This window comes from Eimeria maxima, genomic scaffold (assembly GCF_000499605.1).
Source record: "Eimeria maxima Weybridge genomic scaffold, Emw_scaff235, whole genome shotgun sequence".
In the NCBI taxonomy this organism is placed as follows: Eukaryota; Apicomplexa; class Conoidasida; order Eucoccidiorida; family Eimeriidae; genus Eimeria; species Eimeria maxima.
The window spans coordinates 9,937-37,500 of NW_013565209.1; the positions used below are offsets into that span (position 1 = coordinate 9,937).

General features: G+C 55.7%; 4 protein-coding genes across 4 annotated transcripts in view; 2 read left to right on the plus strand and 2 right to left on the minus strand.

Annotated features, from left to right (window-relative positions):
• Positions 1–1,392: 1,392 nt before the first annotated feature.
• Positions 1,393–12,347, plus strand: EMWEY_00023400 (hypothetical protein, conserved; the record flags this gene model as incomplete). The annotated part of the gene is made up of 10 exons (XM_013480794.1): positions 1,393–2,784; positions 2,966–5,614; positions 5,815–5,990; positions 6,143–7,760; positions 7,895–9,476; positions 9,892–10,357; positions 10,495–11,089; positions 11,276–11,343; positions 11,576–11,665; positions 12,038–12,347. The coding sequence occupies 10 exons, from the start codon at positions 1,393–1,395 to the stop codon at positions 12,345–12,347; spliced, it is 8,946 nt and encodes a 2,981-aa protein (XP_013336248.1).
• Positions 12,348–13,880: 1,533 nt separating this feature from the next.
• Positions 13,881–22,493, minus strand: EMWEY_00023410 (hypothetical protein, conserved; the record flags this gene model as incomplete). Its single annotated transcript, XM_013480795.1, has 17 exons — positions 13,881–13,927; positions 14,016–14,062; positions 14,221–14,507; positions 14,621–14,904; positions 15,143–15,974; positions 16,219–16,757; positions 16,895–17,249; positions 17,540–17,824; positions 17,999–18,312; positions 18,561–18,842; positions 19,026–19,155; positions 19,341–19,509; positions 19,666–19,789; positions 19,948–20,432; positions 20,626–21,005; positions 21,218–21,460; positions 21,672–22,493. The coding sequence occupies 17 exons, from the start codon at positions 22,491–22,493 to the stop codon at positions 13,881–13,883; spliced, it is 5,625 nt and encodes a 1,874-aa protein (XP_013336249.1).
• Positions 22,494–22,948: 455 nt separating this feature from the next.
• EMWEY_00023420 (hypothetical protein, conserved) lies at positions 22,949–26,133 on the minus strand (the record flags this gene model as incomplete). Its single annotated transcript, XM_013480796.1, has 2 exons — positions 22,949–23,019; positions 23,808–26,133. 2 exons carry the CDS (start codon positions 26,131–26,133, stop codon positions 22,949–22,951), a joined length of 2,397 nt encoding a protein of 798 aa, XP_013336250.1.
• Positions 26,134–27,037: 904 nt separating this feature from the next.
• The window catches only part of EMWEY_00023430 (hypothetical protein), a gene marked incomplete at both ends in the record, with an annotated part of 1,255 nt that continues 728 nt past the window's right edge, over positions 27,038–27,564 (plus strand). Inside the window, 2 exons of the mRNA XM_013480797.1 lie at positions 27,038–27,242; positions 27,449–27,564. The exon at positions 27,449–27,564 is cut by the window's right edge and continues 48 nt beyond it. Coding sequence (XP_013336251.1) covers positions 27,038–27,242; positions 27,449–27,564 — 321 coding nt within the window. The remainder of the gene's footprint in view (positions 27,243–27,448) is intronic.

Below are 27,564 nucleotides of genomic sequence, written 5' to 3' on the forward strand. Positions count from 1 at the left end.
TTCGTTCAAGGCGGCGTAACCTTGGTCCTGCTGCTAGGACGGCAGTTTCCTCTCTAGCAGGTGTATGCGCACCCGAGAAAGACCGCAGCGCTGGCGCCCCTTTACAGGCGTTCTATCTTTAGCAGGTGGCTGTGATACAGCTGCTGGGCAGAGACGAACTGGACATTTGCACCGTATAGTATATCTATGTATAGTGTAATATCGCACATACATATGCATATGCACGTACATATAGACAGGGTCAAGGGCATTCAAGCACTCGTTGCAGTGGCGGTTGAGCAGGGTCCGTGTGTTTTGACGTTCTGTGTTGAGGTACGTCCATACAGCAGCTAGATAAGGCCACAACCAGCAATTCACAGCCCCACACCCAAAGGCAATAGCCCGCGCAGGCTATACCTCTCGGATGCGCAAAAGCAACTGGAGTAACAACAGCCGCTGCGCGTTGTGTTGCTGGAGCCGCTAGCTGCCCTTGCCGCGCTTTGACGGAATTAACACCTAGTATCTGTCGTAGATCTGGGATCATTGCTGCATTATTAGATAGGTGCATTCATAGTAGCAGGCGTCACTGCAGATACTAAGACATAGGAGTCCACCACCTACGAGCCTCCTTCTGCTCGATGGTAACGCAGCGCGCGCCTCTTTACTTCCGCGCCTTGGCGTCGGCGCTCTCCTACTCTGCATGCAGTTGCAGATGTTTGGCTATTTTCTACAGAGACGCAGAGGGAGGGAATGCCGGCAACCTTGCCGCCTAAGGGCCGACATGAACAGCGGTCCGGTTGCGGCGCAGCACACAGAAGCGCCCACTCTCCGGAGCCCAGCGTGTTCATTTGAGGTATACAGGAAGATTAAAGTGTTCCTGCAAGATACTGATATGCATTTATGTCACTTTTCACAGAAATTAAGGAGAGCCTGTTTTGGGAGGCTTGCGGACTCCTCCTCGTGGGCTGGAGGGGCCTAGCGATGTCGTCTGCAGTGGCGTGCGGGAGGCGATGCCTCCTGCATGGGTTGTGTTCTTTGGGGTATTTTTCTTGTTAAAATTCTCGTTGAATGACTAAACCCTTTTCATAAATCAGTCCAGAGCATCTGGAAAACCCCCTGGAGCGTCCCCATTTTTCGTCCTTCTGGCCACGGCACACAGCGCGGCCTCACACCCACCATCTGGATCCCAGCTAAACCCAACAGATGAACACAACAGGCAGCCAGTGGGGAATTTGGGGGCATCCATAGACTCCTTGGAGGCCTTGGGGGGCCCCTGAAACTCCAATTGCGCAGCTTTAGAGGCGATGAGTTTCAGGGCCTCTGCAGCCGTGCTGCAGGCGGGGGGTGTAGGCACACACCAATACCCGCAACAGGGGATCGAGATCCCGCAGCTTCTCCCTTATTTGAGGCAATATGCCTTTTCCAGAGAAGCCCCTCATGCAGAAAGCGCCCGCCTCTCCAGGCGGGCCCTCAGGGTGCGTCGCTCCAGGGGCACGCAAGAATGATGGAGAAGGAAACGATGAAAAGTCCGGCTGCTACTGCAGCAGCAGCTGCGACGATACCAACAACAGTAGCTGTAGTAGCAGTGGCGGCAACTCTGGCAATAACAGCAGGTGTGACTGCAGCAACAGCAGCTGCGGCAGTGAGAGCTGCCGGGCAAGCCGCAGCAGCAGCACCAGGAACACGAGCAGGTCTGGCAGCAGACACAGAAGCAACCGTGACAGCAACAGCAACAACAAGGAGAACAGCACCCCTACTGTCGACAAGCCCGATGTTGGGACACCGCAGCAACTAGAGACGCCTGCACCACAACAACGGGGGGGGGATTCTCTCAGCTGCAACTCAGGGATTACGGCAGCACCACCAGCAAGAGCAAGAGCAAATTATGCATTCAGCAGCAGCTGCATCAGCGGGAGCAGTGAAGGCGGTGGATCGGATGTAAGTGAAGGTCTAGGGTGGAAGCCCAACGAAACAAGCAGCAGCAGCAAGAGTAGCAGCAGCCAGAGTAGTAGCAGCAAGAGTGGCAGCAGCAACAGCAGCAGCAGCAACGGCAGCGAACTGTTCAGTGACTTCGACTGGAGGCCCCAGTCTCAGGATGCTGCAGCAGAATGTTCTGCTGGTGGGCCTTCCGATACAGGGGCGTCTTGCTTCTCAAGCAGCATCAGCGGCTGCAGCAGGAGCAGCAGCAGCAGTAGTAGCAGTACCAGTAGTTTTAGCAACGGTAGAAGCAAGCATAATGGCCACAGCAGCCGAGGCAAGGAGACAGTTCACCAGCGTGTGGGTAGCAGCAATGACGGCAGCAACAGCAACGGCAGCAGCAGCAGCAAGTCCAGCAGTAGCAGTAGTAACAGCAGCAGCAGAAATGACAGCACCAGCAATGACAGCTGCAGCAGTAGTAGCAGTCGGAGCAGCAGTAGCAGCAGAAGCAGCAGCAGCAGCAGCAGCAGCAGGAGCAGTAGCAGTAGCAGCAGCAGCAGCTGCTGCAGTAGCGACAACAGCTACAACAAAGCAGAAGAGGGAGACAGCTTTCGTCCTCGATTCTGCTCTCTGAAGCACCGCTGCAGCTGTTGCAAGGCGGCTCTCAATGCAGAGTTGCTGCTGCGAAATGCGACTGAGTTCTGGACTCGTCGCAGCAGCAGCAGCAGCAGCAGCAGCATCGGGTTATCTGACGCCAGGAGGCGCCCTTCGGCAGAACGAGCAACAGCGGCGACAGCACCACCTTTTGCAGCAGGAGTAGCTGAGGAATCTGAAAGCCGTGCTCGGCTGCAGGTGGCCTTGCTGCTTCGACTCCGAGATGAGTTTCTAGTGAGAAATGAATTGCTGTTTCGTCTTGCTGCTGATTGTGCTGCTGCTGCTATCGACCTGGTTGCTGCTGTTCTTCTTACTGATGGCTGCCGTTCTCCTCTTTGGCCGTTGCCGTTTAACGAGCTCTTCTCGCTGCGTGAGACAATGCTGGCATGCTATTGTTGTTGCTTCTTTTCTGCAGGGACCAAAGGGGAAGCAAATCATTCAGTGTGCCTCATCAAGCCGTCTGCTGCGGCTGCTACAGCCTTTGCTGTTGTCGGTCCACCCAGCTGTACGCGTTGCTGCGGTGCTGCTGTTGCGCCATTTGCTCGTGTCCGACAGGCAGCTGCTGTTGCTGCGTCGGCTGTGCATCCCACAGCTGCTCGCTGCAGGTCCACTGCTGCCACCGAAGCAGCAGCGCCCAGCAGCTGCAGCTGCAGCTGCAACGGCGCAACAGCAGCAGCAGCACGAAGAAAGGGAATGGGCAGATTTTGAGCGTGCAGTTGCACTGCAGCTGCTGCTTAGGTGGGGGATGCTGCTGACGCGAGGGTGGGGAAGGGTGCCACCCCCGGCGTGTCTTGTTGCTGCAGCAACTAATCTTGCTGCTGCTGCAGTTGAAGCTTCAGTAGCAACAGCATCAGGGGGCAGTGTCGTGCAAGAGACGCGGAGCCCCCAAGAAGCAGCTACAGGTGTCGAGCTGCTGCTGCAGCAGGAGCAGCAGGCGTTGCTGCGGCTGCGGTTGTGGCAGGCAGGGCAGTCCCAGCTACATTTCCAGCAGCAGCAGCAACCGCAGCACCAGCATTTATGGCCAAGCTCAAGGACCATTTGCAGCGATAATTCCCAGGGTAGTGCTTTGTGGCATCAGCTGCAGCAGCGGCAGCACGATCAGCAGCACCTGCGGCAACAGTGGATGGCTTGCTGCGTCTCTGTGCTGTTGCAGTTTGCTGCTGTAATCCCTTCTGGTGCCTTGTTGCGCCGCGGAGCCTTCAGCGTCCTGCTGCATGCAGCAGCAGAGGCGGGACTATGTCGTTCTCACCCGATGCTGGCCCCCCCTCTCTTTAAGTGTCTTTGCAGCTGTTCGGCCTCCGTATACAGCAGCGCAGCAGCAGCATCGGCAGCAAAATGTGTCCCTGTCGACGCAACTGCACAAGCACAACCTGGGGAGGACACCAGGAGATCCGTGCCTTCTTCTAGCAGCATAAGGTGTGGGCATAGCTGGAGCAACGGAAGCAGCAGCAGCAACGTAAATTGGCCCCTGGCGGCATTTGAGCTGAGTGTCCTTCCTCGCCTAATGTGCTTCGATGCATCTGCTAGTCAGTGGGTCTCTTCAGGGGGGCCACGCGTTGCTCTCTCCCGCATGTCGTCAGCAGCAGCAGGCAGGACCACCAGCAGCAGTAGCAGCAGTAGCAGCAGCATCAATAGCAACACCAGCCCTACGATTGCAGCAAATCCTGAGAGTTTCTTTCAGCATCATCATCAGCACCAGCAACGGTTGCTGGGAGTGCCGTCGGAGGCACTGGGGCCGTACCTTTCTCTTGGGTCTCTGATGCCTGCTTCTTCAAGCAGCTGCAGCAGCAGCAGTAGCAGCACCGCTACTGTTGCTATTCCCGCCTCACGGGTTCCGACGACTGCGGAGCAGCAGCAGCAGCAGACAGCAGCACATGCCCTGATTGTACTACTGCAGCCAATCTCGGGTTTGCTCCTGCTGTGTAGCAAGCCGCAGCCACTCCTGCAGCTTCTGCAGTTGCTGCTGCTTCCGGAGACCTCACATGAACATCGCTGCTTCCTCCTGAAGTTCGTACACTGCGTTCTCTCTCTGGCGCTTGGGTTTGGGGGACGCAGACTGGCTGCAGATGACTGTAGGCACCTGCTGCAGAAGCTGGGTGGACAGCAGCAGCAGCAGGACAGCCAGGGACCCTTTTGCTGCGATGGGGTGGATGTGGCCCATGCGCGGCTTCTGGTTCTCCTGTTGCTGCGGTGGAATTTTCACGCCGTGCTTTTGTGGTTGCTGGAAACCAGCAGCTCAAGCAGCGGTGGATATTCTGCAGCAGATGACTCCAGTGTCTCAGGGGGCTTGCTGTTGCGGGGCAACGACTCCTGCGCTACAATAGGGACTCCGTGGACTCAAGGGGACCCTTTTCTTGCCTGGGGGTTGTCGCAGGCAGTCTCTAAGCAGGTAGCAATGCCGCTGCATTGCAGCTCTTCTGTATCTCTGCTGCTGCAGCAGCAGCGGCAGCATCCGTCCACGAGGGACCGTCCGCAACAGCTGCAGCCCCTGCTCGTGCAGCAGGAAGCAGCAGAGCTGCTATTTGTGCTTCTGTTTGCTGCTGCAGCGCTGCTGCCTCTGCCGTACATAAAAGAGGCCCACAAAACGATGGAACAATTCAGTGATCGACCTGTTTCTGAGGTTGTGGCGGAAAGAGACGCAAGCGGGGCAGACACTAGAAGAAGGGTACAAGTATTCTTTAGCGACTGTAGAGCAACGGCAGAGACACCCCACAGTCCTCTGCAACGAAAAGCCGGAGGCTGCACTCCAGCAGCAGACAACAACGTCAGTGGCGCTAGAAGCAGCAGTAGTGACAGCAGGGACGCCAGCAGCAGCAGAAGCAGCAGCGACCTTTGGTGCAATGTGTCTCTCTTCAACGACGTGCTGACACTGGCTAGTGCGTTTGTCCCGGAATCGTTCTTCAACAGTAGCAACAGCAGCCCAGAAGTAGCGGCGCAGAAGCAGGAAGATCTGGTGGAGCTCTTCGGGGATTCCCCCTTCAGGTGTATGGACACCCCGTGCCCCTTGCTGTACCAGGCGTCCGGTGGCCTGGGATCGTTTGCAACTGTTGCCGCAGCGGAAGAGGTGCGGCTGCAGCTATTCTTCCTCCTCCCTAGCCAGCTTCTATCGGTTCTGCTGTTGCACTTGTTCCGAGATCCATGCCGGCATTCCTAAGCGGTTGCCAGGGTGACACCCTCTGTTTGCTGCTGTAGGCGGTGCTTTGCCTGTGCTTTGAATTGCTACTCTAGGTTGTTTTTCGCTGTGCTTTCTGTGTGCTGCTGCAGCGGCTTCGGCACCTGAGCATGCAATTTCAGGTGTATCGACACCTCCCAGAGAGCATTAGCGAGCATTGCTCTGTGCACCTTCGATTCCGCCATGGGGTCCCCGCCGTGCTTGAAGACATAGGTGAACAGCTTGAAGCAACTGGTGTCCTTAATGAGGCAATAGAATGCGACCAGTGGTGCGAAACCCTAAACCATATGTCATAAGAACTACACCGTAAACCCTAAGAGCCCTTGGGGCGTGCCCTGCCGTAGTGTCATAATCCATACCAGTGTGGGGGATTAAGGGTTTAGCTTTTGGGGCTTAGCATTTTTGCGTGTGATGTTGCAGGCAATGGCCACAAGTTCTAGGACAGCTACTTCGTGGTCTGGGGGGGCCCAGTGTCCTGCTGCACTCGCTGCAGCAAGAACCTGTTGGGTCATCCTTGACGGCACCTCAGCGCTTTCTTGAGCGGTGTGTATCTTGTCTTTCGCCGTCTTCTTCGTGTCTTATGTCCGTTCTGGGGAGTCCGCAGGGTCTGTACTTGCCTGCTGCCGCTCATGCTCTTGCTGCGCTTCTGGTACTGCTGCTTCCGCATGTACAGCAGCATCCGGTGGCTGACTTGCAGCTTCGTTCTCCCCTCTCCGATGCAGAAGCACCATCGAAACCCTCAGCAGCAGCAGCGGCCGCCACAGCCACAGCTGCGGCAGCCTGTGGGTCAACGGCTGCAGCAGCAACCACAGGAACGGCAGCAACGACAACAGAGGCAGTTGACAGGGGTCAGATGGAACTCTTTGGCATTAGGAGGTTGCTGAAAGAGATAGGCGATTTGTTGTTGCATATTGCATGCATCAGCAGCAAAGACAGCAGCTACACAGCCAGCGATCCCTGCAGGCTTGCTACGTGCGCATCTTCTTTGGGTTGCTGCAGTACGGTAGCCCCCAGCCGCTGTTGCAGCAGCACGAACGCAGGGGCGTGTAGCAGGAGCTGCAGTCTCGCCAGTAGCACTGTCTGCAGCAAAGACCGCAGCAGCAGCTTCTCCACAGTCGGAGCTGCTGAAGAGACAGGGGCTGGGTTGGCTCAACTTCAGTGCAAGAGCCAGTACCAGCAGCAGCAAGCAGGAATGCAACAGCGTTCCCTCTTTGCGGTGTATGGACAGCTGCTGGGGGTCCTCAGCCGTCGCGCAGCTGGAGTGCAGCTGCTTCAGCAGGAAGGGTTGCTGCCCTTGTTGCTGCTGCTTGCAGGGGCGAAGTCGTCCGCTTGTGCTGCAGCACTTGCTGCTATAGTCCCTCTTCTGTCGTTACAGTTCGCTGCGACGCGAGAAGTTGCTGCTGAGGCACTTCACCAGGGGCCTCCTGACCTGCAGCTCGCTATCTTGGCACACTGGAGCTGTCAGTGTTGCTGCTGTGGAAACATGCAGAAGCAGCAGCAGCCGCAGCAGGTTCCGGAGAAGCAGGAGCAGCCGGCTCAGGCTCAGACGGCCGAGTGGGTCTGGCAGCTGCAGTTGCTGGTTCAGCTGCAACAAAAAGACAGCCTCGAAGGGTTTTTGCCTATTGGAGTATCTCAGCAGGTGCAGCTGCTACTTCAGCAGTTGCTACAACGTCATGGAGCAGCAGCAGCAGAGTGCATCTTGCAGCAGTTGGATAAGGAGGGCCCAGGGGCCCTAAGTAGAGCTCCAGGGCCCCTAAAGCTACAGCTTCTGCGCTGCAGTGAAGGGCTTCGGGTGCTGGCTGTAGACGGCTGGCTCCAACGGCAGCTGAAGTGGCAGTCTGTGCTTCTGTGGGGAGACACAACAGCTGTAGCAGAATCTGCAGGAGCAGCGGCAGGAGCATCAGGTGCAGGCCAGGTTGAGCAGCAGCGAGTTCAGCAGCAGCCAATCCTGGCGCAGCAGGTGTTTGGAGGAGGCTTGGCGAGGATGTATTATAGTATTGCTGATGAGGTACAACTTTTGCACTGGGTCAATAAGGACGTATGTCTAGGGTTTAGGATTTAGTGATTAGGGTTTAGTTTTTAGGACCTAGATTTTAGGGTTCCTGGTTTGTGTTTAGGGTTTGGTGTGTAGGGTTTGGTGCTACGGCCTGTTGGTGTATGCGTGTGATGCAGGCGTTGAAGAACAGTCGCGTCTGGCCGACGGAATCTGCAGGATTAGCAGAATCCCTTTGGTCAGCAGCAGGGTATCCTCATACCGCGGCTGCAGCAGCAACGGTAGCTGCAGCAGCAAAGAGACCAGCTGCTGCTTTAGTCCTGTGCAGTCCCTATGACTGGAGGGGCGCCCGGTCAGCAGCAGCAGCAGCAACAACAGCAACAACAGCAGCGCAGCTGCCTTGGCTTTCTCCAAACGTTGACGGTAGCAGCCCGTCGATAACGCAGTGTACAAATAGCTCCAGCAGCAGCAGTGGCAGCAGTTGCTGCTGCTGCGCCTGCAGAGAGTGGAGCTGGTTGGCATCGGTGCCATGGGAGATTTTGCTGCAGGTGGTGGACTTCGGGGCACCGCAACAACAGCAGCAACAGCGTCCCATGTCTGCTCCGCACAATCTGAAGCACCAGCTTGTGCTGCAGCATGAAGATAAGGGTGGCCCCATTGTGCTGCAAGAGGTGTCTCTGTCTGCTGTACCCTCTCGCTCAGTCGGAGGCTGGGTCTCAGAGACGTTCTACACCCACCATCGCCAGCAGCATCAGAGGCAGAAGCAGCAAGAAGGCGGAATATATGGTCCTGCAGGGGTTCCGAAGTGCGCGCATCGTTCGTCTACAGAGGCTGTTGAGGCAGCCGCAACAACGTCAGCAGCAGCAGCGGCAGCAGCGGCCCTAGCCAGCAACAGCTGTGCCTTGAGTGCTGTTCCGGGTCTCCCCCCTGCTCTTTGTAGTGTTATAGATGGGGGGCCCCTTGCCACGCATTGGATGCTATCTTCTGTTTGCAACCTGCCTTTGTTTCGGCGGCCTCCAGAGCCGGCAGCAGGTCCAGACGACACAGCTCCTGCTGCTGCAGGCCCGATTGACCACGCAGCAACATCCGCATCAGCAGCGGAAGAACAGACGGAAAGGCCGGATGTACTCTCTGGAGTTTTTGAGAATCTGAAGGCCATAGGTCGCCTCTCTTCTCAAGTTGAATGGGGGCCCCTCTTTAACAGTAGCAGGCAGAGTGACGTTGGCCTTAGAGCAGTTGTGCGTGTTAGGGGGCTTTCCGCCGGGCCCCAGGGTCATTTGGTGGGACCAGCGTTTAAGGCAGCATTTGCTACTGTCAGGTGGTCTGCAGATGGTGATGATTTGCTGCAGCAGCTCCTGCGGCAGCAAGAGAAGAAACTATTCCGCCGCTGCTACCTGCGCGGCGCAGGGGGACCCCTCATGCGCTCGAAGGAGCAGAAGGGGGTATCTTCGGCTCCCCAGCGGCAGGCAACGAAGCAGGCGGACAACGGGGGCCCTCCAACGCATGCATACAGCTACACAGGCGATGCAGAAGAAGTGTGTCTTCCAGTGTATTTGCAACGGGGGCCGTACCGCTGGACCCTCTGTTGCCACCTCATGCCACCGCAACAGCAGCAGCAGCAGAGAAGGACCCCTACGCGAGTCCCTCTTTCGTTTGTTCACTTAGTTGCTGTAGGGGCAGATATCCGCCTTATCCAGGAGACCCCAAAGCCAGTGGGCCCCCCCGCCTCCGTCGCAACGGCCTTGGCACGCACCAAAGAAGGTATACATCACAATATTCATACTACGTAATAGTATAAATAAGGACAGTGTTCGTAGTTGATACTAGCACAAGTAGTAATAGAAGAAGATTAATTCAAGACATATTCGGTTCATTCTTATTCGCTATTACTTATTCCCATGATAACGCGAGTAGAAGTTTAACCCGTCGGAAACAAGTCCCAGAAGGGTCCAAAATTTGTATGTATATCTATGCTTTGTGCCTGCGGCCGGTGCTGGTGCCGCTGCTGCTGCTGCTGCAGGTCGCGCCATTTTACGAGGAGACCCGGTTTTTCTGCCTGGGCTGTGGAGAGCCCTGTCTGGGCCTACAGAGGTTCGGAGGCAGTGTACGGCAGCAGCAGCCGCTGCTGCTGCTGCTGCTGCTGCTGCTGCGATTTGGCTTGCGGTTCAATTGGCAGTAAGCTGCGGATCGCTGGAGGCCCTCAGGCAGCTAGACCCGCCTTCCTCATTCCTGGTGCAGCAGAAACAGAAACAGGTCCTCCTGATGCCGCAGCTACAGCAGCACGCAGAGAAGTATCAGAGGCTCCCGTGGCTTTTGCAGCAAGTCTGGAGAGTTGCTGCTGCTGCTGCAGATCCTGCTGTCCGTACAGCTGGTGCAGCAGCTCTTGCTGCTCTTCCCGCCAAGTCCGAAGCAGCAGAGGCCTTTCTTCTCTCGGGTTGGGGGCCCCTTCAGCCAGACCTTGAGCTGCCCTTACTGCGCTTTGGAATGCACGACAGCGAGGGTACCGAAGGAGGTGCTGATAATAGACCTGGAAGAAGCAGAAGTAGCAGCGAAATGGATTCTCGCAGCCTTGTCGGGAATGCCGGAGATGCAGCGCTTTCGCGAGAGCTCTCTCGTGAGAAGTACGTTTCCTTTGTGTTCTGGTTTGCATATAAGCGCAGGCAAACTAGCTAGCTACCAAGACAACTAACCAGCTAGGTAGTTTGGGCGCGGCTAGCCAGTCTGACAACCGCTGGAGTAGGTAATAGCGTGTACAGTTGTGAGCCTATGCTGCGTGCAGCGTGATTTGGGGCCCTCCGCTGCACATCGTCGACGCTGAAGGGTACGGGGGTGCCCCGAAATGCAGGCAGGCCCCTGAGGCAGCCGCTGTCGACATTGCCCCTTCGCTTGAAAGACCCACTGCTGCAGTGCAGGGAATATGTGGGGCCGCATGCAGCCCCACAGAGTGGGACCAATGGTCCTGTGTGTCTCTCTCGCGCAGCAGCGGTGCAGAAAGTAGCAGCTCATGCTGCTCGCAAGAGACGGACGGGGAGGCATTGCATGCAGCTACCCAACCCCAGGCAGCAACACCAGCAGCAACAGCACCAGCAACGGTTGCAGCAGCAGAAACAATAAAGCAACCGCAGAAAAGAGGGGCGCGGCGTGCAGGTGTTCAGGTGGTGCATCAGTCTCTGTTTGACGATGGAGACGACAAATCGGAAGCGGAGCGGCAGCAGCAGCAGCAGCAATTGGAACGACGGAGAGCGTTATCCCTTCCAAGTGCCCTGAAGGCAAGCCCTGTTGGCTTATCAGGAGGGCTCCCAAGGAGGAATAGTCCTTCTACGTCCTTTGACTACAAGTCTTTTGGCCCCCAGCACTTAACGCTGCTGCAGCAGGTACTCCCTAATCCCTAAAGCCTATCTCCTAAACCCTAGCTTCTAGGCCCTAGGCGACAATATGCCAGCGGTTCCCCTCCGTTTCCCTTCTGATGATGCTGTGCTGCACCTCTGGCGACATGGTGGCTATTGCCACCATGTGCTGCTATTTGCTTCTGCTCCTGTTTGCTTCTCCTGTTCCTGCAGCTGGCAGTATTACGGAACACCGTTGCTGTTAAAAATGAGGGTACAGTTGCTGCTCTGAGGAAGATGCGGTGAGCGTTGGTTGTTAGGGTGACAGGGTCGTTTGCTACTTGACTGTTTCCTATCCGTGGGTGCGGCGGGAGCTTTTCCTATTGCTGTTGCTGCTGGTATTGCTGCTGCTTCTGCTTCTTCTTCCGTCAGTGTGTATGGTGCCTCCTGGAGCTACCACTGCCGCCTGTATGAACTGGAATACACCCAGTGACCCCTGCTTGTGCTGCTGCTGCTGTTTCGTGCTGGGTGCAGCAAGGAGATGCCTGCACTCTTCCTGTCAGTCGAACTGTGGTACCGAGCGCAGCTGCTAAACGACTCCCTCCCTGCGTCTTCCGATATTTTGTAAGTACCCACCCTAAACACTAAACACTAGACCCTCGTTTCCTCCCTTGCATTTATGCAGAACTGTAAGCAGGCCGTCTCACGGTATTACAAGGCAGATAAGCCTAAACAGTACTCTCTTCAGTCAGATGTCGCGTACAAAGCCCTAAATTTCTTTGCTTTGACTCGAGGTTTTGGCTGTGTCCATCTTGTCTCCGCCGACCACACTGAGGTCTTCATAAATGCCCTCTTGAGTTTCTTATTTTGTATGTTTTAATTCATTTGGTCGTGTCTTTAACATCCGCCCTTCCATTTGACCATCGGCAGATCAGCTGGCTACAACGAAGAACAGCCTTGGGTGTATAGGGTCTGGACTGTGGGTTTGTGGGCCAGGCACTTTTGCCGCTTCCTCTTCTCGGATACGCTGAAGTCCTCAGAAGCCATCTCATATGTTGAAAAGGTTGCAGCGGCGGCAGCAGCCCGGAGGCGTCGCTACATGCAACAGCAACAGCTGCAGCAAGAACAGCAAGAGCGGCGGCGCGAGCAACAGCAGGAGCATCAGGATAGCGATAGTGGCAGCAGTAAGAGCAGCAGCAGCAGCGGAAGCAGCACGAACAGCAGCAGCAGCAGCGGCAAGAACAGCAGCAGCAGAAGGAACAGCAGCAGCAGTGAAGGTAAGAAGTTGCCTGCACTGGAATCGTGAAACCCACCAATTGCTTTTAAGTTTTTTTAGGGGCCCCTACTTTCTACACCTTTCCCGGCTGCAACAGCGTCATGGGCGGTGTTGCATGATCTGCAGCAGCAGCGCCAGCTGGAGAGCAGCAGCATCCACACTCTCAGGAGACGAAGATGAGCGTTGAGGCTCTTCTAGAGATGCCTTACAGGCAAATATGCTTTACATATATATACCTGCTCGCCAAATATCAGCGGCAGGAACAGAAGCAGCAAAAGATTTTGCTGCTGCTACACGGCTTGCAACGTTTTTTGTTTGATTGTATTCCCATGTAGTTGTATGTTTCTGATTATGTGCGAGGTCGCAGCGTCGTGGCGACTCCTTGCAGCAGCACAGGGAAGCAGCAGCAGCAGCTGCTGCTGCAGCTTTGCTTGCCACAATCTTCTGCTGCGATTCGAGGTGTTTCACCGGCCTTATGTTAGATAAATGCGATCTACCGTTTCTGCTGTGTAGGCTGCTGCAGCAGCCTACACTCATGCTGCAGCAGGATCAGTATGATTTTCTTAGATGTATTGATGTATGTTTGCTTAGATGCTAACTATTGAAGTATAAGTCATCGTGAATTGGTTGTGGAGCGTGTCAGTGCATGCATTGAAGGGGGAGGAGTGAAGGTGCTTTGCAATACTCGTTGCTCAAGATGGTTTATGCTGCAACAGCCTTGCTGATGATCCTCCTTTCTTTGTCTACCTGCCTCCCTAGGCTTGCTGTGCATGCAAAAGTGCTGCTAGGGAGCAGCAAAGGAGGTCAACACCTTCTTGAGTTTTTTTAACAGAGACTTTCTTCTTTTTTCCCCAACTCGTTTCCTCCCTTTACACACGTCTTCACAACGCCTTCTTCCGTCATCATGCATGTCTCATGCATTTAGACTTTCATGAGACTTCCCCCATGTCTCCGGTGCTGCCTTTCCTGCTCAGTCTCAAGAAACATAATTAACTGCCGAGCAAATAAAACAAAACAGCTAAAAGACCAATATTCGTAATACTAACGGCTGATTTCATATTCCTTTCCTACGCCTCCGCATCGGCAAGCTGTGCCAGCTTGCTGTGGTGTTCGTGGGCTTTCTGCTTTTCAGGAGCCTAGGGTCAGCAGCTGTCAGAACTTCCTTTGTTCTTCTGTGCAGCAGTGTATTAAACGGCTCTCTCCCCACAGGACAGCTGTACCACACAACCAGCCACCACCACCAGCAGGAGAAATCGCAGCAGCAGCAAAAGCAGCGAAAGATTGCCTTTCAAGCTATCAATGACTCTCCTGCCCTCTGCACGTCTAGCTGCCAAAGTAGCTAGCTAGGTAGTGAGCTAGTCAATTCTTCTAGTAGTTGAAACCTCCAGAGTTTTACTGTACAAAAACCCTAAACCCTAAATAGGTCCGAAACCCAATCCATAAATATTCGCGGAATATCCCCGCAGAACGGCGCGCTGGAACCAAACTAAAGACCCCTTTGGGGGTGTGGGGCTTAGGGTTTAGGGTTTGCAGGTAAAACGCCCAAGCAAGGTACGCCACAGCTCAATTCGAGGGGCTGTGCTCAGAAGACTTCGCTGACTCGTACTCCTCTGCAAACAAGACACAAAAACCCTAATCACTAAACCCTTAACTTCAACCCTTGGGCAAACACAATTTCCTGCACGAAGCGGCGTTTACCTGAAGAGTCGTTGCCGGACGGCCGTTTGCTGCCTCTCTTGCTGCCGCTGCAATGAATCCCACAGTCACACACAGAGTATGCCAACTGCAACGCAGCAGCAGTTGCTGGATCAGCATCCTCGGAATACGCACCAGCAGCGCCGTAATAAGCACTAACAGAAACACCATAACAGTAACAGGACCGGCAGCAGCATCAATGCCGTACCCTTTAGACTCCTGCCGGATTGGCCGCTGCGGCGTCTCTGCTTCTACGTCCTCAATCGGATCCTCCTCGCTGCTGCTGCTGCTGCTGCAGTGGGTGGTGCTGCGAGCTGTTCTGGGGCTGGTTGCCGAGTTTTGGAGTCGGCAGGACCGCCGCAGATTGCCGTGCTGCTGCTGCAGCTCCTCCCGCTGCAGCAGGTGTTCTTCCCGCTGCAGCTCCTTCTGCTGCAGCAGCAGCCGCTGCTGAGCCTCCAGGAGAATCAAAGGGAAAGTGACAAGAGCGGACCCCGGCTGCAGCACAACAAGACGGAGGCAACGTGACTAGCGGTCTAGCCGCAACAGGAGAAGCAGTTGCTGCGGAGATATATTAGGAACAAGTGAAGCAGCACAAGCTGTTGGCGTACCGACTCCTGCTGCTGCTCTTGCTGCTGCAGCAAAACGGCCTCGTTGGCTTCTTTCAGCGAAGCATGCAGCGCTTCAGCCCTCCTGTGCTTGCTGCTGTCTGGCCCTGCTGCTGCTGCTCCAGCAGTTGAGGGTTCGGTCTTGACACCGCCACCACCGCTGCCTGCAGCAGCTGCCGCCGCAGCAGCAGCAGTGACGCGCTGCAAGGCTCCTTCCGTTGCCTTCAGTGCCAGCCGCTTTGATACTAAGGGCCCCTGTGTCCCCCGAACCAGCTCCACAATATTTTCTGCATGCACACCCTACAACCCAAACCAAAAACCCTGAACCCTAGGCCGAAAAGCTAAGCCTACAGCCGCATCCCTCATCCCCTACCTACCAGATAGTCAGCAGCAGCAAATATCACTGAAGCACCAGGGTGTAGGGTTTAGTCGGGTTACACAGGTGCACTAGGGCTTAGGACGTTGTTGGGGATTTAGGGACTAGGGTTTGTTAAGGATTAGGGTTTGGCTAGGGTTTAAGGTTACTCAGAATGCGTTGTGAGACGAGCAGCAAACATTCAGCGGTGTCCGGGCTGGTCTTCCTGTACAGCTCAAACAATGAATGTTGCTGCTGCTGGGTGTCGCTGCTGTTGAGTGTCAAGTCCGGCGCAGTCCCAGCTGCTGCTGCTGGTGCTGGAGGGTCGAGCCACAGTCCGATTACAGAAGGAATGATATCCAGGAATTTTGTGCTTTGCTGCAGCAGCAAGAGGGGCGGCAGGAGCTCTTCTGTCTGCAGCAGCAGCAGAAAGAGTGTCTCCACAAATGCTGCAGCAGGCCATGCTTCCTCTTCTGCAGCAGCAGCAGCAGCAGCATCTTTTTGTTTAGAAAGGGCATCTGCTGCTTCTGTTACTGCTAGCTGCTGCAACGACGCAAAGCAAAACTGCAGCAGCTTTCGAAACCCTCGCAGCAGCTGCGGTAGAGAAGGCACGGCATCCCTCATTGCTGCAGCCTGCGGCGCACCAGCTGCAGCAGCAGCAGTAGCTCCTGCTGCTAGCTTCTCCAACTCATCGGGTCTTGCTGCTGCGGCGGCGGCAGCTGCTGCTGCTTCCTCCACCTGTGAGGCCACGTTATCCTCACCGCGTCTGCTACGGTGCTGCTGCAGCTGGTCCTGCAGCAGCTGCTGCAGCTGCTGCATCTCGAACACTCCCCGGAGACCACGCCGGAGCAGCCGCTGGGTAGCAGCAGCAAGGGCCCCCAGTGCAGCAGCACGGGGACCCTGAGAGCCACCTGGCAGGGCAGGAGACAAGCAAAGAGACAAGCACGAAGCAATCGAACTCTTGTCGTCAGCTGAGAGACCAACAAGCGTCGGCGACATTATCTGCAACACAAGCCGCAGCAGCAGCAACAGCAACAACAGCAGCAAACGGCAATACAAATGGTATAAAAGCAGCTACTATAACGAAAAAACGCACAAAATATGAACAGAGAAAGACACGAACAAGCGCAGCTTTTCGAAGGTAGCGATACAGACACATCCCACAGAACTCGCAGCAGCTGCTGATGTTGCTGTTGCTGCTGTTATTATTATTGTTCTTGCTGTTTTGTTGCTGCGATGAGCCTACATATTTTGCATGCTCTCTATATTGGTGCTGCAGCACAGGTTGCAGGTAAAGGGCCTCTAGCAGCACTTCTAGCCTTGCCCCTAGGACTGCCTGCTGATGCTGCTGCTCTTGCTGCCGCTGCTGGTCTTGCTGCTGTTGCTGCTGCTCCTTTGCGTGCTGCTGCTGAAGAAGGACCAGGCCCAGCAGCAGCAGTTTCATAAGAACTCGAACAGCAAACGACTGCAGCCGTTTAGTTGCTGCTTCCGCTGCAGTAACAACCTTCCACAGCAGGTCGAGCAGGCATTCTCCTGCTGCTGCTGCTGCTTCCCCGCCTTCTTGATGCAGCTCCTGCTGCTCCTCCAGTGATTGCTGTTGCTGCTCGGGCAGCCGCTGCTTGCCCATTTCCCGCCGCAGCATAGACGGATGGCACAGTAGCAAATCCCCCAAAAAGGCGACATACAACTCGCACCGCTGCGTGTGCCCAGCAAAGTCCCTCTCGTGCTGCAGCAGCACGAACAGCAGCAGATAGATAGATATCCATGATAGGAAGGGAAACAACTCTAACGAAGCAACTCAAGAAGCAAAACGCAAAACCCTGAGCCGCCCACCGGAAGCAGGCAACCGCTAGGTCTCCCACTATGAAGTTCGTTAGGTGTGTTAGTCCTACACACTAAACCCTAAACCCCGAACTGCTGACTGTACACCTTGCAGCTTACGTGTTTCGACTGTTCAGTTGCTTCCTGCATTTTCTGGATAGCTTCGGCAGCTGCTGCTTCTGCTTTCTCCAGCTGGTGCTGCAGCTGTTCCCGCTGCTCCTGTTGCTGCTGCCCGTGTTGCAGCTGCTCGCGGATATGCTGCGCCCTCTGTGAGTAGTGTGTGTGACGGAGTTGTAGCAGCTGCATGTCATGCTGCTGCTCTTGCAGCGCAGCAGCAGCAGTTTGCATTTGTTCTAGCGATGTCAGCAGCGTTGCCTTATAGGCTCGCAGCTGATTTGCTATCTCCTGCTCTCTGCTGCTGCGGAGGCAGAAGCAGCCCAGGCTCTTGCAGACCAGCTGCAGCAGCAGCAAAAAGGAAGCACAGCAGCAAACCCTCATACCTTAAACGAGAACTGGCCTCATAGGATCGTCTGGAGTCTCCTCGGGATCGTGCTGGATAGTGTGGGATCGTGTGTGGTCCTGGGCCTGTCTCGCTGTTTAGCCCCACGCCCTTGTCCCGTCTGTGCTGGGATCGAGTGGGATCGGGTGGGGTCGCGTGGGGACGGGTGGGGTATGGTGGGATCGTGTGGGATCGTGTGGCATACAATTTCACACAAGTCATTGTGGAGTTCATGCCGTGGCAGCACCCTGTAGAGACACTCTCTCCAAGTTTTGCTGCTTCTTTGCCAGCACTGGGCCTGTGCACTCTTGTTGCTGCTGGTGTCGCTGCTGCTGCTGTTGGTGCTGCTGAATCCGAGACATTCGCTGCAGCAGCAGCAGCGTGCCGCAATCCCTTCTTCATCATTGCAAAAGAACTGCAGCGCTGGTAGTAGCAGAGACACCGGAACATCTGTAAGAGCTCCATCAACATCTGGGCTGGTGCTGCTGCGAGCAAAGTAAGCGTCAAGGGTAGCCACTACCCGCAGCCACCGCTGCAGCAGGAACAACAGCAGCAACAACAGCAAAGGTACCACAGCAACAAAAAATTGAGAATACGAAGGGGGAGAGCGCGCATATACATGTTACAAACAATGGTGCCCTCGCCGGTGTCATCGAAGACTACACTGCCAGGAATAAGGGCTTAGGGTTTAGTGTTTAGGATTTACCTGATGCAGTTCGTTGGTGATGATGAGGTAGACCGGCGCTAGGCGGCCGTATGTCTCTTGGCTGTTGCTGATTTGCTGCTGCAGCGCCCGCAGCACTTGACTGTCTTCCTGCTGCTTTTGTTTCTTGCGGGGCTGCTGCTGCTGCAGCAGCTCTGCCAGCTCGACTGCTTTCTGCTGCAGAGCAACCAGCCGGTGTTGCAGCATTAGCTGCTGCTGCTGCAGCAGCTGCGTGCTGCAAAGGCGAGGATTAAACCCAAAGGGGTCACCTTCCGCGCCAGTACACAACTCCTGCAGCACGGCATCATCCGAACCAGCTGTAACACAACGCAGCAGCAGCACCAACAGAAGCAGCATACAGCAGCAACCACAGCAACAACGGCAGCAAAAAAGCACCAACAGCAGCCGCCGCCACATACAGCACCACTCCTTTCGGGGGAACCGCCCTCCCGAGACCATGGGGCCCGCAGGCCCCTCTCTGGTGCCCCTCCCTCATCAGTAGCAGCACCCTTTTGGTGCAGCAGCAGCAGCAGAAGCAGCAAAAACAGTAGCAGCAGCAACATACTTTCAAGGGGTTCATGCAGCTCTGCCAGACATGAACATATTTTGGCTGTGAGGCCACACTCGGCCTCTAACTGCTGCGGATGCTGCCGGCGCTGCAGCTGCAGCAGGAGCTGCACAGCAGCAGCCGCTGCTGTATTGTTTAGCCAGTATGCAGGCCATAAAGAATAGCCACCCTGGGTTGTGGAGGTGCTGCTGTTGCCGTTGTTGCTGCCCCGGCCAGGCCAGGGGGAAATGCTCTGCTCTGCCGGGCTTAGATTGCCCAACAGCAGTCGCCGCACGTCCACTGCAACAAACCCCAAACCCTAAACGTTAAACCCTAAGCCCCAAACCCTAAACCCTGAACACGAAACCCCCATTAGTCGAATGAAACATTGTATTGCCCGCAGCATCTAATCTAACACGAGCGCTAAACCCTGAAATGCAGACCTTAAGCGTGAGTCCCTAACCCTAAACCCTAAACCCTTACCGAGGGGAGCTGTTGCCAACGTGACCTCGCATGCTTCCTCGAGGAGACGATCTGTCTCAGGAGAGGAAATGCCGCAGCAGCAAGCCAGAAGCAGCAGCTGCCGCACACATCCAAGCAGGGTCAGCTGGTGCTGCAGCGTAACACGCACATTGAACCCTTAACCCTAAACAATAAACCCACACTCCCCGTCTTCTATGTGTCTATGGGATAAAACGGACGTGTCAGCTGCAGCAGCGCAAAACTCAGAATGAGCAGCACCATGCAGCAGCAGCATGCAGCAGCAGCACGCGGCAGCACCATCAGCAGTAAGCTTACGCTTTCAGCTTCCCTCTGGGCTTCGAGCAGCGAAGCCTCGGAGGCTGCATCTGGTGAAGCAGCGGATGCCATCTGCTGCAGCAGCAGATACTGCTGCTGCTCCACCTGCTGTGCTGCCTTCAGCAGCCGCATCAGCAGCTCGTGCAGCTGCGAGATGTCGATGCTGCTTCTGCAGCAGCAGCAGCACAGGCAGCAGTAGCAACAACAATGACACCCCTAATCCCTAAACCCAAACTCCAAACCCTAAACCCTTAAATCTTCGGGGGCTATCGGCTAAACCCTAAACTACACTGTAAACCCTAAAACCCTAAACCCTAAACCCTACCGTTCTGTTGGCGTCGCTAGATGCTCCGCATACACCCGGAGGAGGAAGACCGCCCCTGGAGTCAACTCACTCAAACACTTCGCCCCCCTCCTCTCCAACAACCGCCGAATCCCGGCTGCTGGGCCTGCAGCAGGAGCAGCAGCAATTGCAGCACGAACAATATTTACAGACAAACGGTGGCATTCGTTTTAGCACAGCTGGTCCACAGGCTAGGAGCGCCAACGCCAGCAACGGCAACATGCAGAAGCAGCAGCAACAGCAGCAGCAGCAACAAGGGCTTACGGTCATTAGGGAAGGCCAATAGGAGTTCTTTGACGGCGAGCTCGACTGCCCCTTCTGCTGCAGGTAGACATTCGCCCATATCTTCAATAAAGGCTACAAGACCGCCGCATGCAGCAGCAAATTGCTGCCGTTCCTGCTGCTCTTGCTGCAGCAGCTGCTGCTGCTGTTTCAGCTTCTTCTTGTCCTCTGAAGGACTCTGCAGCGGCTGATCCACCTCAATTTGCTGCCCATCTTGCAGGTCTTGCTGCTGTTGCTGCTGCTGCTGCTCCTCTTCCTCCCGTTTGCATTGCAGTCCTTGCTCTTGCTGTTGCTGCATTTCCTGCTGCTGCTGCTGCTGTTGCTGCTGTTGCTGCTGCAGTAAATCCCTCTGCTGCACCCATGTCCGCAGCATCTTAAGGCAACTCGCCCTTACAGATGCTGCCCTGTCATTTAATCCAACTAAAATCATCTCCGTCCTTTTCTGTGGTGTCAGTACACCTTCACACCTGCATACCAAACCCTAAACCCTAAACCCTAAACCCTAAACCCTAAATCCTAAAACTTAGAGGGTCAATACTAAGCTGCAGATACACCTGGCACATTTCGTAGAGGCAGGATGGCAATGCTATGGTTGATGGGTGCCCTACGAGACCCCTACTGCTAAGGGTTTAGGGTTTAGGGTTTAGGGTTTAGGCTTACGTTGAGAGTTTGGTGTAAAGAGCAGCACGCACTTCAGCAGCAGCATCGAAGGCCCTTGCCTGTAGCTCAAGGGGTGCTTCTTCTGCCTCTTGCTGCTGTTGCTGCAGCAGCTGTTGCTGCAGTTGCTCCTGTTGCAGCTGCTGCTCGTGCTTCTGGTCCTCTTCCTTCTCCTGCTTCTGCATTGCATCCGTCTGCTGCGGTACCTGTGCCTCTTGCTGCTGCTGCCGCTGCTGTTGTTGTTCTTGCTGCTGCTGCTGCTGCCCTAGAGGCAGGTCTAATGGCTTAGGCTGCAGCAGCAGCAGCCGCCTTGCAGCAACTCGGCGCACCGCAGGAGATTCATCCGTTAAACACTGCAAGAAGGCAGCCTTTACTGTTGGATCCTGCAACAAACCCTAAACCCTAAACCCTAAACCCTAAACTCTTTATCTTAGGAGGAAGAGTAGCAGCAGCAGCAGCAGCAGCACTAGCCTCTATATGCAGCTGCCCACTTGCTGAAGCAGTTGTCTACCTACGTGCTTAGAATCATTAGGGTTTAGGGTTTAGGGTTTAGGGTTTAGGGTTTGGGGTTTAGGGTTTGGGGTTTAGGGCTTACGGTTTGCATATTTTCTAGCAGCAGCAGAGCAAGATGTCGCTGCTGCGGATCTCTTCCCTGCTGCAGCAACGCAAGAGATTGCTGCACGTGCTGCTGCAGCAAGGTAGCAGGAGGGGTTGGACTCCTTAATTCTGCTGCATGCTTCTGCTGCAGCTGCTGCAGCTGCAGCAGCAAACATGCAGCACCCAACCTGACAGGCCGCTGCTTGGCCATCAGCAGCGGCAGCAAACGGCCCCACAATTCCTGCAACAGACGCAACAGCAGCAGCAGCAGCAGCAGCAGCAGCACGATATCCTATAGAGACATACCAAAGTGTACAGGCAGCTGAGAAGGTCGCACTAGCAGCAACAGCAGCAGCAGTGGCAGCAGCACCAGCAGCAGCAGCCACAGCAGCAAGACGCACGTGCAGGAGCGAGTATTGCTGCTCTGGGTCTTCATTATACTCCCGCTTTACCAAGTGCTGCTTTTGCTGCTGTTGCTGCTGCTGCTGCTGCGAGTTGCTATTCTCGTCATCTTCAGGCATTGCTTGGTGAGGCGCTTGCTCTTCTGCAGCAGCAGCAGCAAGCTGATCTGTCCTCAGCAGCAGCTGCAGCGGGAGAGCAGCAATACGCTGCCCTTCCCGCTGCGGCAGCCGCGGCAGCAGCAGCAGCAAGCGATAACAGAGGCGGAAGACTGCCTCTGTAAACAAGCTTATGTTAACCTCGCTGCTGCTGCTGCTGCTGCTGCTGCTGCTGTTTCTGCCTCTGCTGCGCTTGCAAACAGTGCCTGCAGCAGCAGAGGCTTGCTGCAGCAAACCAGACAAGCGCTGCAAAGCAGCAGCAAGCGATATGCTGCGCTGTATGTACAGCTTGAATGTCCCCAGCAGCAGCTGCACCCAAGGCGGCAAAGCCTTTGCTGCAGCAGCAGCTGCTGCTGCTGCCTCTGCTGTTGCTACTGCATCTGTGGGGTCTGCTGCAGCAACACCAACACCACGACCACGGCGCCGCTTTATTTGCTGCTGCTTCTTCTGCGGCAGCAAAGGCTCGTCCTTAATTGGCAGCAGGCCCCCTAGGGCTCCTTGCAAACTCATGCTGTTGCTGCTGCTGCTGCTGTTCTTGCTGCTGCTGCTGCTGCTGCTGCACTTGCTGCTACTGCTGCTGCTGCTCTTGCTGCTAGCGCGCTCATCGCTGCTTGAGTAGCAGCTGCTTCGTCTGCTGCTGGATCTTGACGCAGTACCATTTTCTGCTGCTGCTGCTGCTGCTGCTGCAGCAGCAGCAGCATTTCGTACCCTCTTCATGCTGCAGCTGGCAGCGGTGCTGCTGCTGCAGGGCAGCAGCAAATTGCTGCTGCTGCTAACGGAGCAGCTTCTTAAGTTCCTGCTGCTACAGCTGCTGCTTGTCGGGATAGTGCAGCACAAAACAAGCTGAGTGTGCACACGGGCTCAACTGCTCCTGCAGCTGTTGCTGTTGCTGCTGTTGTTGCAGATCTTGTACCTGCTGCTGCTGTAGCTGCTGCTGCTGTTGGTGTACCAGCTGCAGCAGCGGTTTCTTCTGCTATTGCAAATGCTGCAGTTGCTGCGGTCGTTGCACTGGCTGCTGTTACTGCTGTACCTGCTGCTAGGGTTTAGGGTTTAGGGTTTGTATCTAAGCACTAAAAAGGGAAACAAAAAGAAAAGAAGAAACACTGAGGTGTACAGACACCTCAACTACGGGCAGCAGCAGAGCAGCAAGACCGAGGCCCCCCTCAGCAGTCCTAGCTGCTGCTGCTGCTGCTACTATTGTTGCTGCTGTTGCTGCTATTGTTGCTGCTTCTGCAATGCTGCCCTACAAAATAACAAACCTAAACCCTAAACACTAAACCCTAAACACTAGACTGGCTACCCTGGCTACAACTGGGGGCTGAGCGATGCTGCGGTGGGGTTGGTGTACCCTCCGCTGCCGCTGCTGTTATGTCTTCAGCAGCAGCAGCAGCTGCTGCTGCTGCTGCTGCTACTGCATGCGCTATTTAATTGTATATTATAATTATTAAAAGTTAAAAAGGAATTAAAAACAACGTCTAAAACATTCCGCTAAAAATACAACAAACCCCACCACCCCACAGTGCATGCGCTGCTGCTCTACACAACCAGCAGCAGCAGCAGCAGCAACAGCAGCAGCACCTGCTACTGTTGCTATTGCTGCTGCTGCAGCATAGGCAGCAACACATAAATTAAAAAAAGATGGGATGGATACATGCAAGGCGGCAATGTCTGCTGTGTAATGCCACTGCTGCTGCTATATAAATAGCTTGTATAGTAGCTGCAGCAGCAGCAACAACAGCAGCAGCAGCAGCCAATGCTGCTACAGCTGCTGTTTCTCGTGCTGCTGCTGCTGCCGCTGCTGCTGCTAGATCAGCAGCAACAAACGCCTTCCATCCATTGATCAAGCCAGTCCCCGCTGCTGCTACGCAGTGTATGGGGGAGCCGCAGCCTTTCGTGCTGCTGCTGCTGTTGCTGCTGGAGTTGCAGCAGTTTCTGCTGCTACTGCAGCAGGAGGAGATGCAGCAGTAGCATGTGCTGCTGCTGCTGCTGCTGCATCTGGATCCCTCCTTCTCCCTCTTGAGGTGTACGTACCCTCGATGCCACCAGCTAACTGCATGCGTCGCCAATTGGCGACTGTCTTAGCTCGCTGCCATGCATGCTGCAGCAGCAGCAGCCTCCCTACTTCTCCTAGTCTTGCTTTTTTCTTGGTGTTGCTGCTGCTGCTGCTGCAGGTACCTCCAAGAGCTGCAGCAGCAGCAGCAGATCCGTCTGTTGCATCCAGCAGCAGCAGCAGCAACGACGGCTTGCTCACGCTGCAGCTGCCTGCTGCTCTTGCTACCCGCCGCAGCAAACGTCTATACAGACGAGGGACTTCTGATCTCTCTAATACAGATAACTTGCTGCTGCTGCTGCTGTTGCTGCTGCCGTTGCTGTTGCTGCTGCCGTTGCTGTTGCTGCTGCTGCTTGTTGGAGGAGCAGCAGCGGTGCTGCTGCTCATCCGATGAGAAACTCTGGGAATACGCTGCTTCCGTGGGCCACTGCTACGACTGCCACTGCTGCTGCTGCTGCTGCTGCTGCTGCTGCTGCTGCTGCTGCTGCTGCTGCTGCTGCTGCTGCTGCTGCTGGTTTCTCCTTGCGAACGCTGTGGTGCGCTGTCATGAGGACCAGCTTGAACCGGATTAGAGCTGCTGCTGCTGTTGCCGCTGCTGCTCGAGCTGCTGTTGCTGTTACTCCCGCTGCTGCTGCTGCTACTACTAGTGGTACTCCCACTGCTGCTGCTGCTGCTGCTGCTGCTGCTGCTGCGTAATCCAAACAGACGACGTGTGGGGCGCAGCAAGACAGACCCAAGGCCTGTGCCGCGAGAGGAAAGAACACCCAGCAACGTGCTGCCCCACGAAAACCCTGCAGCAGCAGCACGAGCAGCAGCACCAGCAGGAGCAGCAGCAGCAGACGCTGCCGGTGCTGCAGTTGAAACTTCTTTGCTGCTGTTGCTGCCGGACGCTGCCGTGGAGCAGGAACCAGCAGCAACAGGAGCAGCTGCCACAGGCGCTGCTGTAGCACCTGCAGCAGCAGATGGAGCTGCAGCAGAAGCGCCAGCAGCAGCCGGAGCAGCAGCAGCAGCAGCAGCAGAAGTACGCCTAGAGGGGTGCCTATATACAGCTCCCCCCCAAGGACGCCCTGGTGCCTGCCGGGGTTGTGCTGCTGCCTTCCAGCGGCTCCTCCATCCTCCACAAACTGCAGCAGCAGCAGCAGCAGCAGCAGGACCTGCTGCTGCTGTTGCTGCTGCTGCTGTTGCTGCTACCACGGAGGCTGTGGAGGAAGAAGAACTTGTGGAGCTGACGACGTCGGAAGAGGCCCGATCTCGCTGCTGCTGCTGCTGCTGCTGCAGCGGTGGCATCACGGGTGCCTGCGGCTGCTGCTGCTGCTGCTGCGGCTGCAGCCGCCGCCGCTTCTTCTGTGGAGGTAAATCCTCTGCTGCAGCAGGAGCAGCAGGTCGATGTCTTGAGGACGCTGCTGCTGCAACCGGAGGCTTTGCCACCGGTTCCGGATTTGCTGCTGCTGCTGCTGCTGTAGCAGCAGCACAACGGCTTGCTGCAGCGCGAGTTCGCGCTGCGGCTACTGGTGACGGTTCCACCGCTGGGACTGTTGCTGCTTCTGCTGCTGCTGCTGTTGCTGCTGCTGCTGTTAATCTCCTACTTCCCAAGCGCGATACAATCGGAAGGGTTATTGTTGCCTGCTCTTCTGCTGCTGCTGCTGCTGCTGGTGGTGGTGGTACTCCCTTTGCTGCTGCTGCTGCTGCACAACTGCTGAGCTTGCTAGGGGGCAGCCGCAGCACGGGTGCATCGGTGTCTCCAACAGCAGGTTCAAAGCCTACCCGCTGCTGCTGCCTGCAGTAGCAGCAGCAACAGCTGTTTCTGCTGCTGCTGCTGCTACTGCTGCTGCAGCTGCAGCTGCTGCAGCTTGCGCTGTCTTGGGGGCAGCAGCAGCAGCAGCAAATGCTGCTGGTGCTGCTGCGGCAGGTGCCAAAGCATCCTTCAGAGAAAGGGGAGAAGTCGCTGCAGTCGCATGTGCTGCCGTTGCTGCTGCGGGTGCTGCCGTCTCCCTGCTGCTGCTTGCTGCTGCTGCTGCTGCGACTGCTGCTGCGGCTGCTGCTGCAGCTGCTCCTGCGTCTGCCACGCCTCTTTGTACTACCTACTAAGAGGCACCCCCTGATCCTGCTGCTGCTACGGGAGAGAGACTTCCTTCTGCTGCTGCTGCAGCTGCCGTTGCTGCATTTGTTGCTGCTGGTCCTCTTGCACAACCTGGCAGGTAAAGGCTCCTCAGGACCCCCTGCTGCTGCTGCAGCAGTAGCAGCTGCTGCTGCTGCTGCTGCTGTTCGGCTTGGGAGGGTTCTAAGGCGGTAGTCGTGTATATTCATTGGAGAACTCGGTAAGACCTGCAGTACGGCAGCTGCTGCTTTTGCTGCTGCTGCCGTTTAAACCGCTGCTGCTGCTGTTGTTGCTGCTGCTGCTGCTGCTGCTGTGGGATGCACAGCACCACGGAGAGAGGGAGGTGATACATGGGGCCGGCTGACAGCACCCCCAAGGCAGCCCGGTCGCTTTTGCGATGCCTGCTGCCGCTGCTGTTGCTGCTGCTGCTGCTGCTGTTGCTGCTGCTGCTGTTGTTGCTGCAGTTGTTGCATTCTGGTTGCTGCTGCTGCTGCTGCTGCTAGCGCATGTGTGTTGCATGCATGTCTTATACACCACTTAGTAGAAGCCTGCGTAAACAAAGGGAAGGTGCTGCTACCACCACAACGTTACTGCTGCTGTTGCTGCTGCTGCTGTTGCTGCTGCCGCTGGTGCAGGTGTGCTGCATGCGACCAAGACGGCATCTCTATCCGTGTTGCTGCTGTTGCTGCTGCCACCACCTGCTGCCGATCCTTGCTGCTGCTGCAGCGGCGGATGCTGTGTGTCTCCTATCGGCCCTCTCTTGGGTTGCTGCGTAAATCGGCTGCGCTGCAGCGTCTGCTGTTGCTGTTGCTGCTGCTGCTGCTGCTGCAGTTAATGCAAATAGGAGCTTATTGCCTCAGAAGAAATCATCGCACTCTTTTCTCTCCTCTCCTGAGGCAGCAGCAGCAGCAACAGCAGCAGCAGCAACACAGCCCTTTGCTGCAGCTGGGCAGACAAGCCCTCTCCTATAGCAACAACAGCAACAGCAGCAACAGCAGCAGGTTAAGCTTCCGCCTCGGTGAGCTATCAGCAGCAGCAAGAACAGCAGCAACCGCAGCAGCAGCAGCAGCAGCAGCAGCAGGTGCACGAAGAAGCAGCAGCTGTTTCGCCACAATGAAGCGTGAGGACGCGTCAGCATCCCCTACTGCTGCCGACGAGCAGAAGCAGCAGCAACAGCAGCAGCAGCAGCAGCAGCAGCAGCAGGGGTCCTCCCCTGAGGATAATGATATAAAGGCACAAAGGGAGGCACGTAAGAAAGCAAAAGAAGCAGAAAAAGCAGCAAAAGAAGCAGCAAAAGCAGCAAGAAAAAAGGCACTAGGTAAACCCTAAACCCTAATAAGCCCTAAACCCTCGTAAACCCTAAACCCTCATAAACCCTAAACCCTAATAGATCTAATTTGTATGTATATATACTCTTTGACGCATGCATGCACATACTCTGCTGCATGCCTGCATTTACTGTTGCTGCTGCATGCATGCATTTGCTGCTGCTGCTGCTGCTGCTGTTGCTGCTGCTGCATGCAGAGGAGGCGAGTGCAGCACAGAATGTGATTGCTGAGGATTGGGAGAAATGTGACTTTGGATACTATCCTATGATGAGCAGCAGCAGCAGCAGCAGCAGCAGCAGCAGCAAGAGAGAG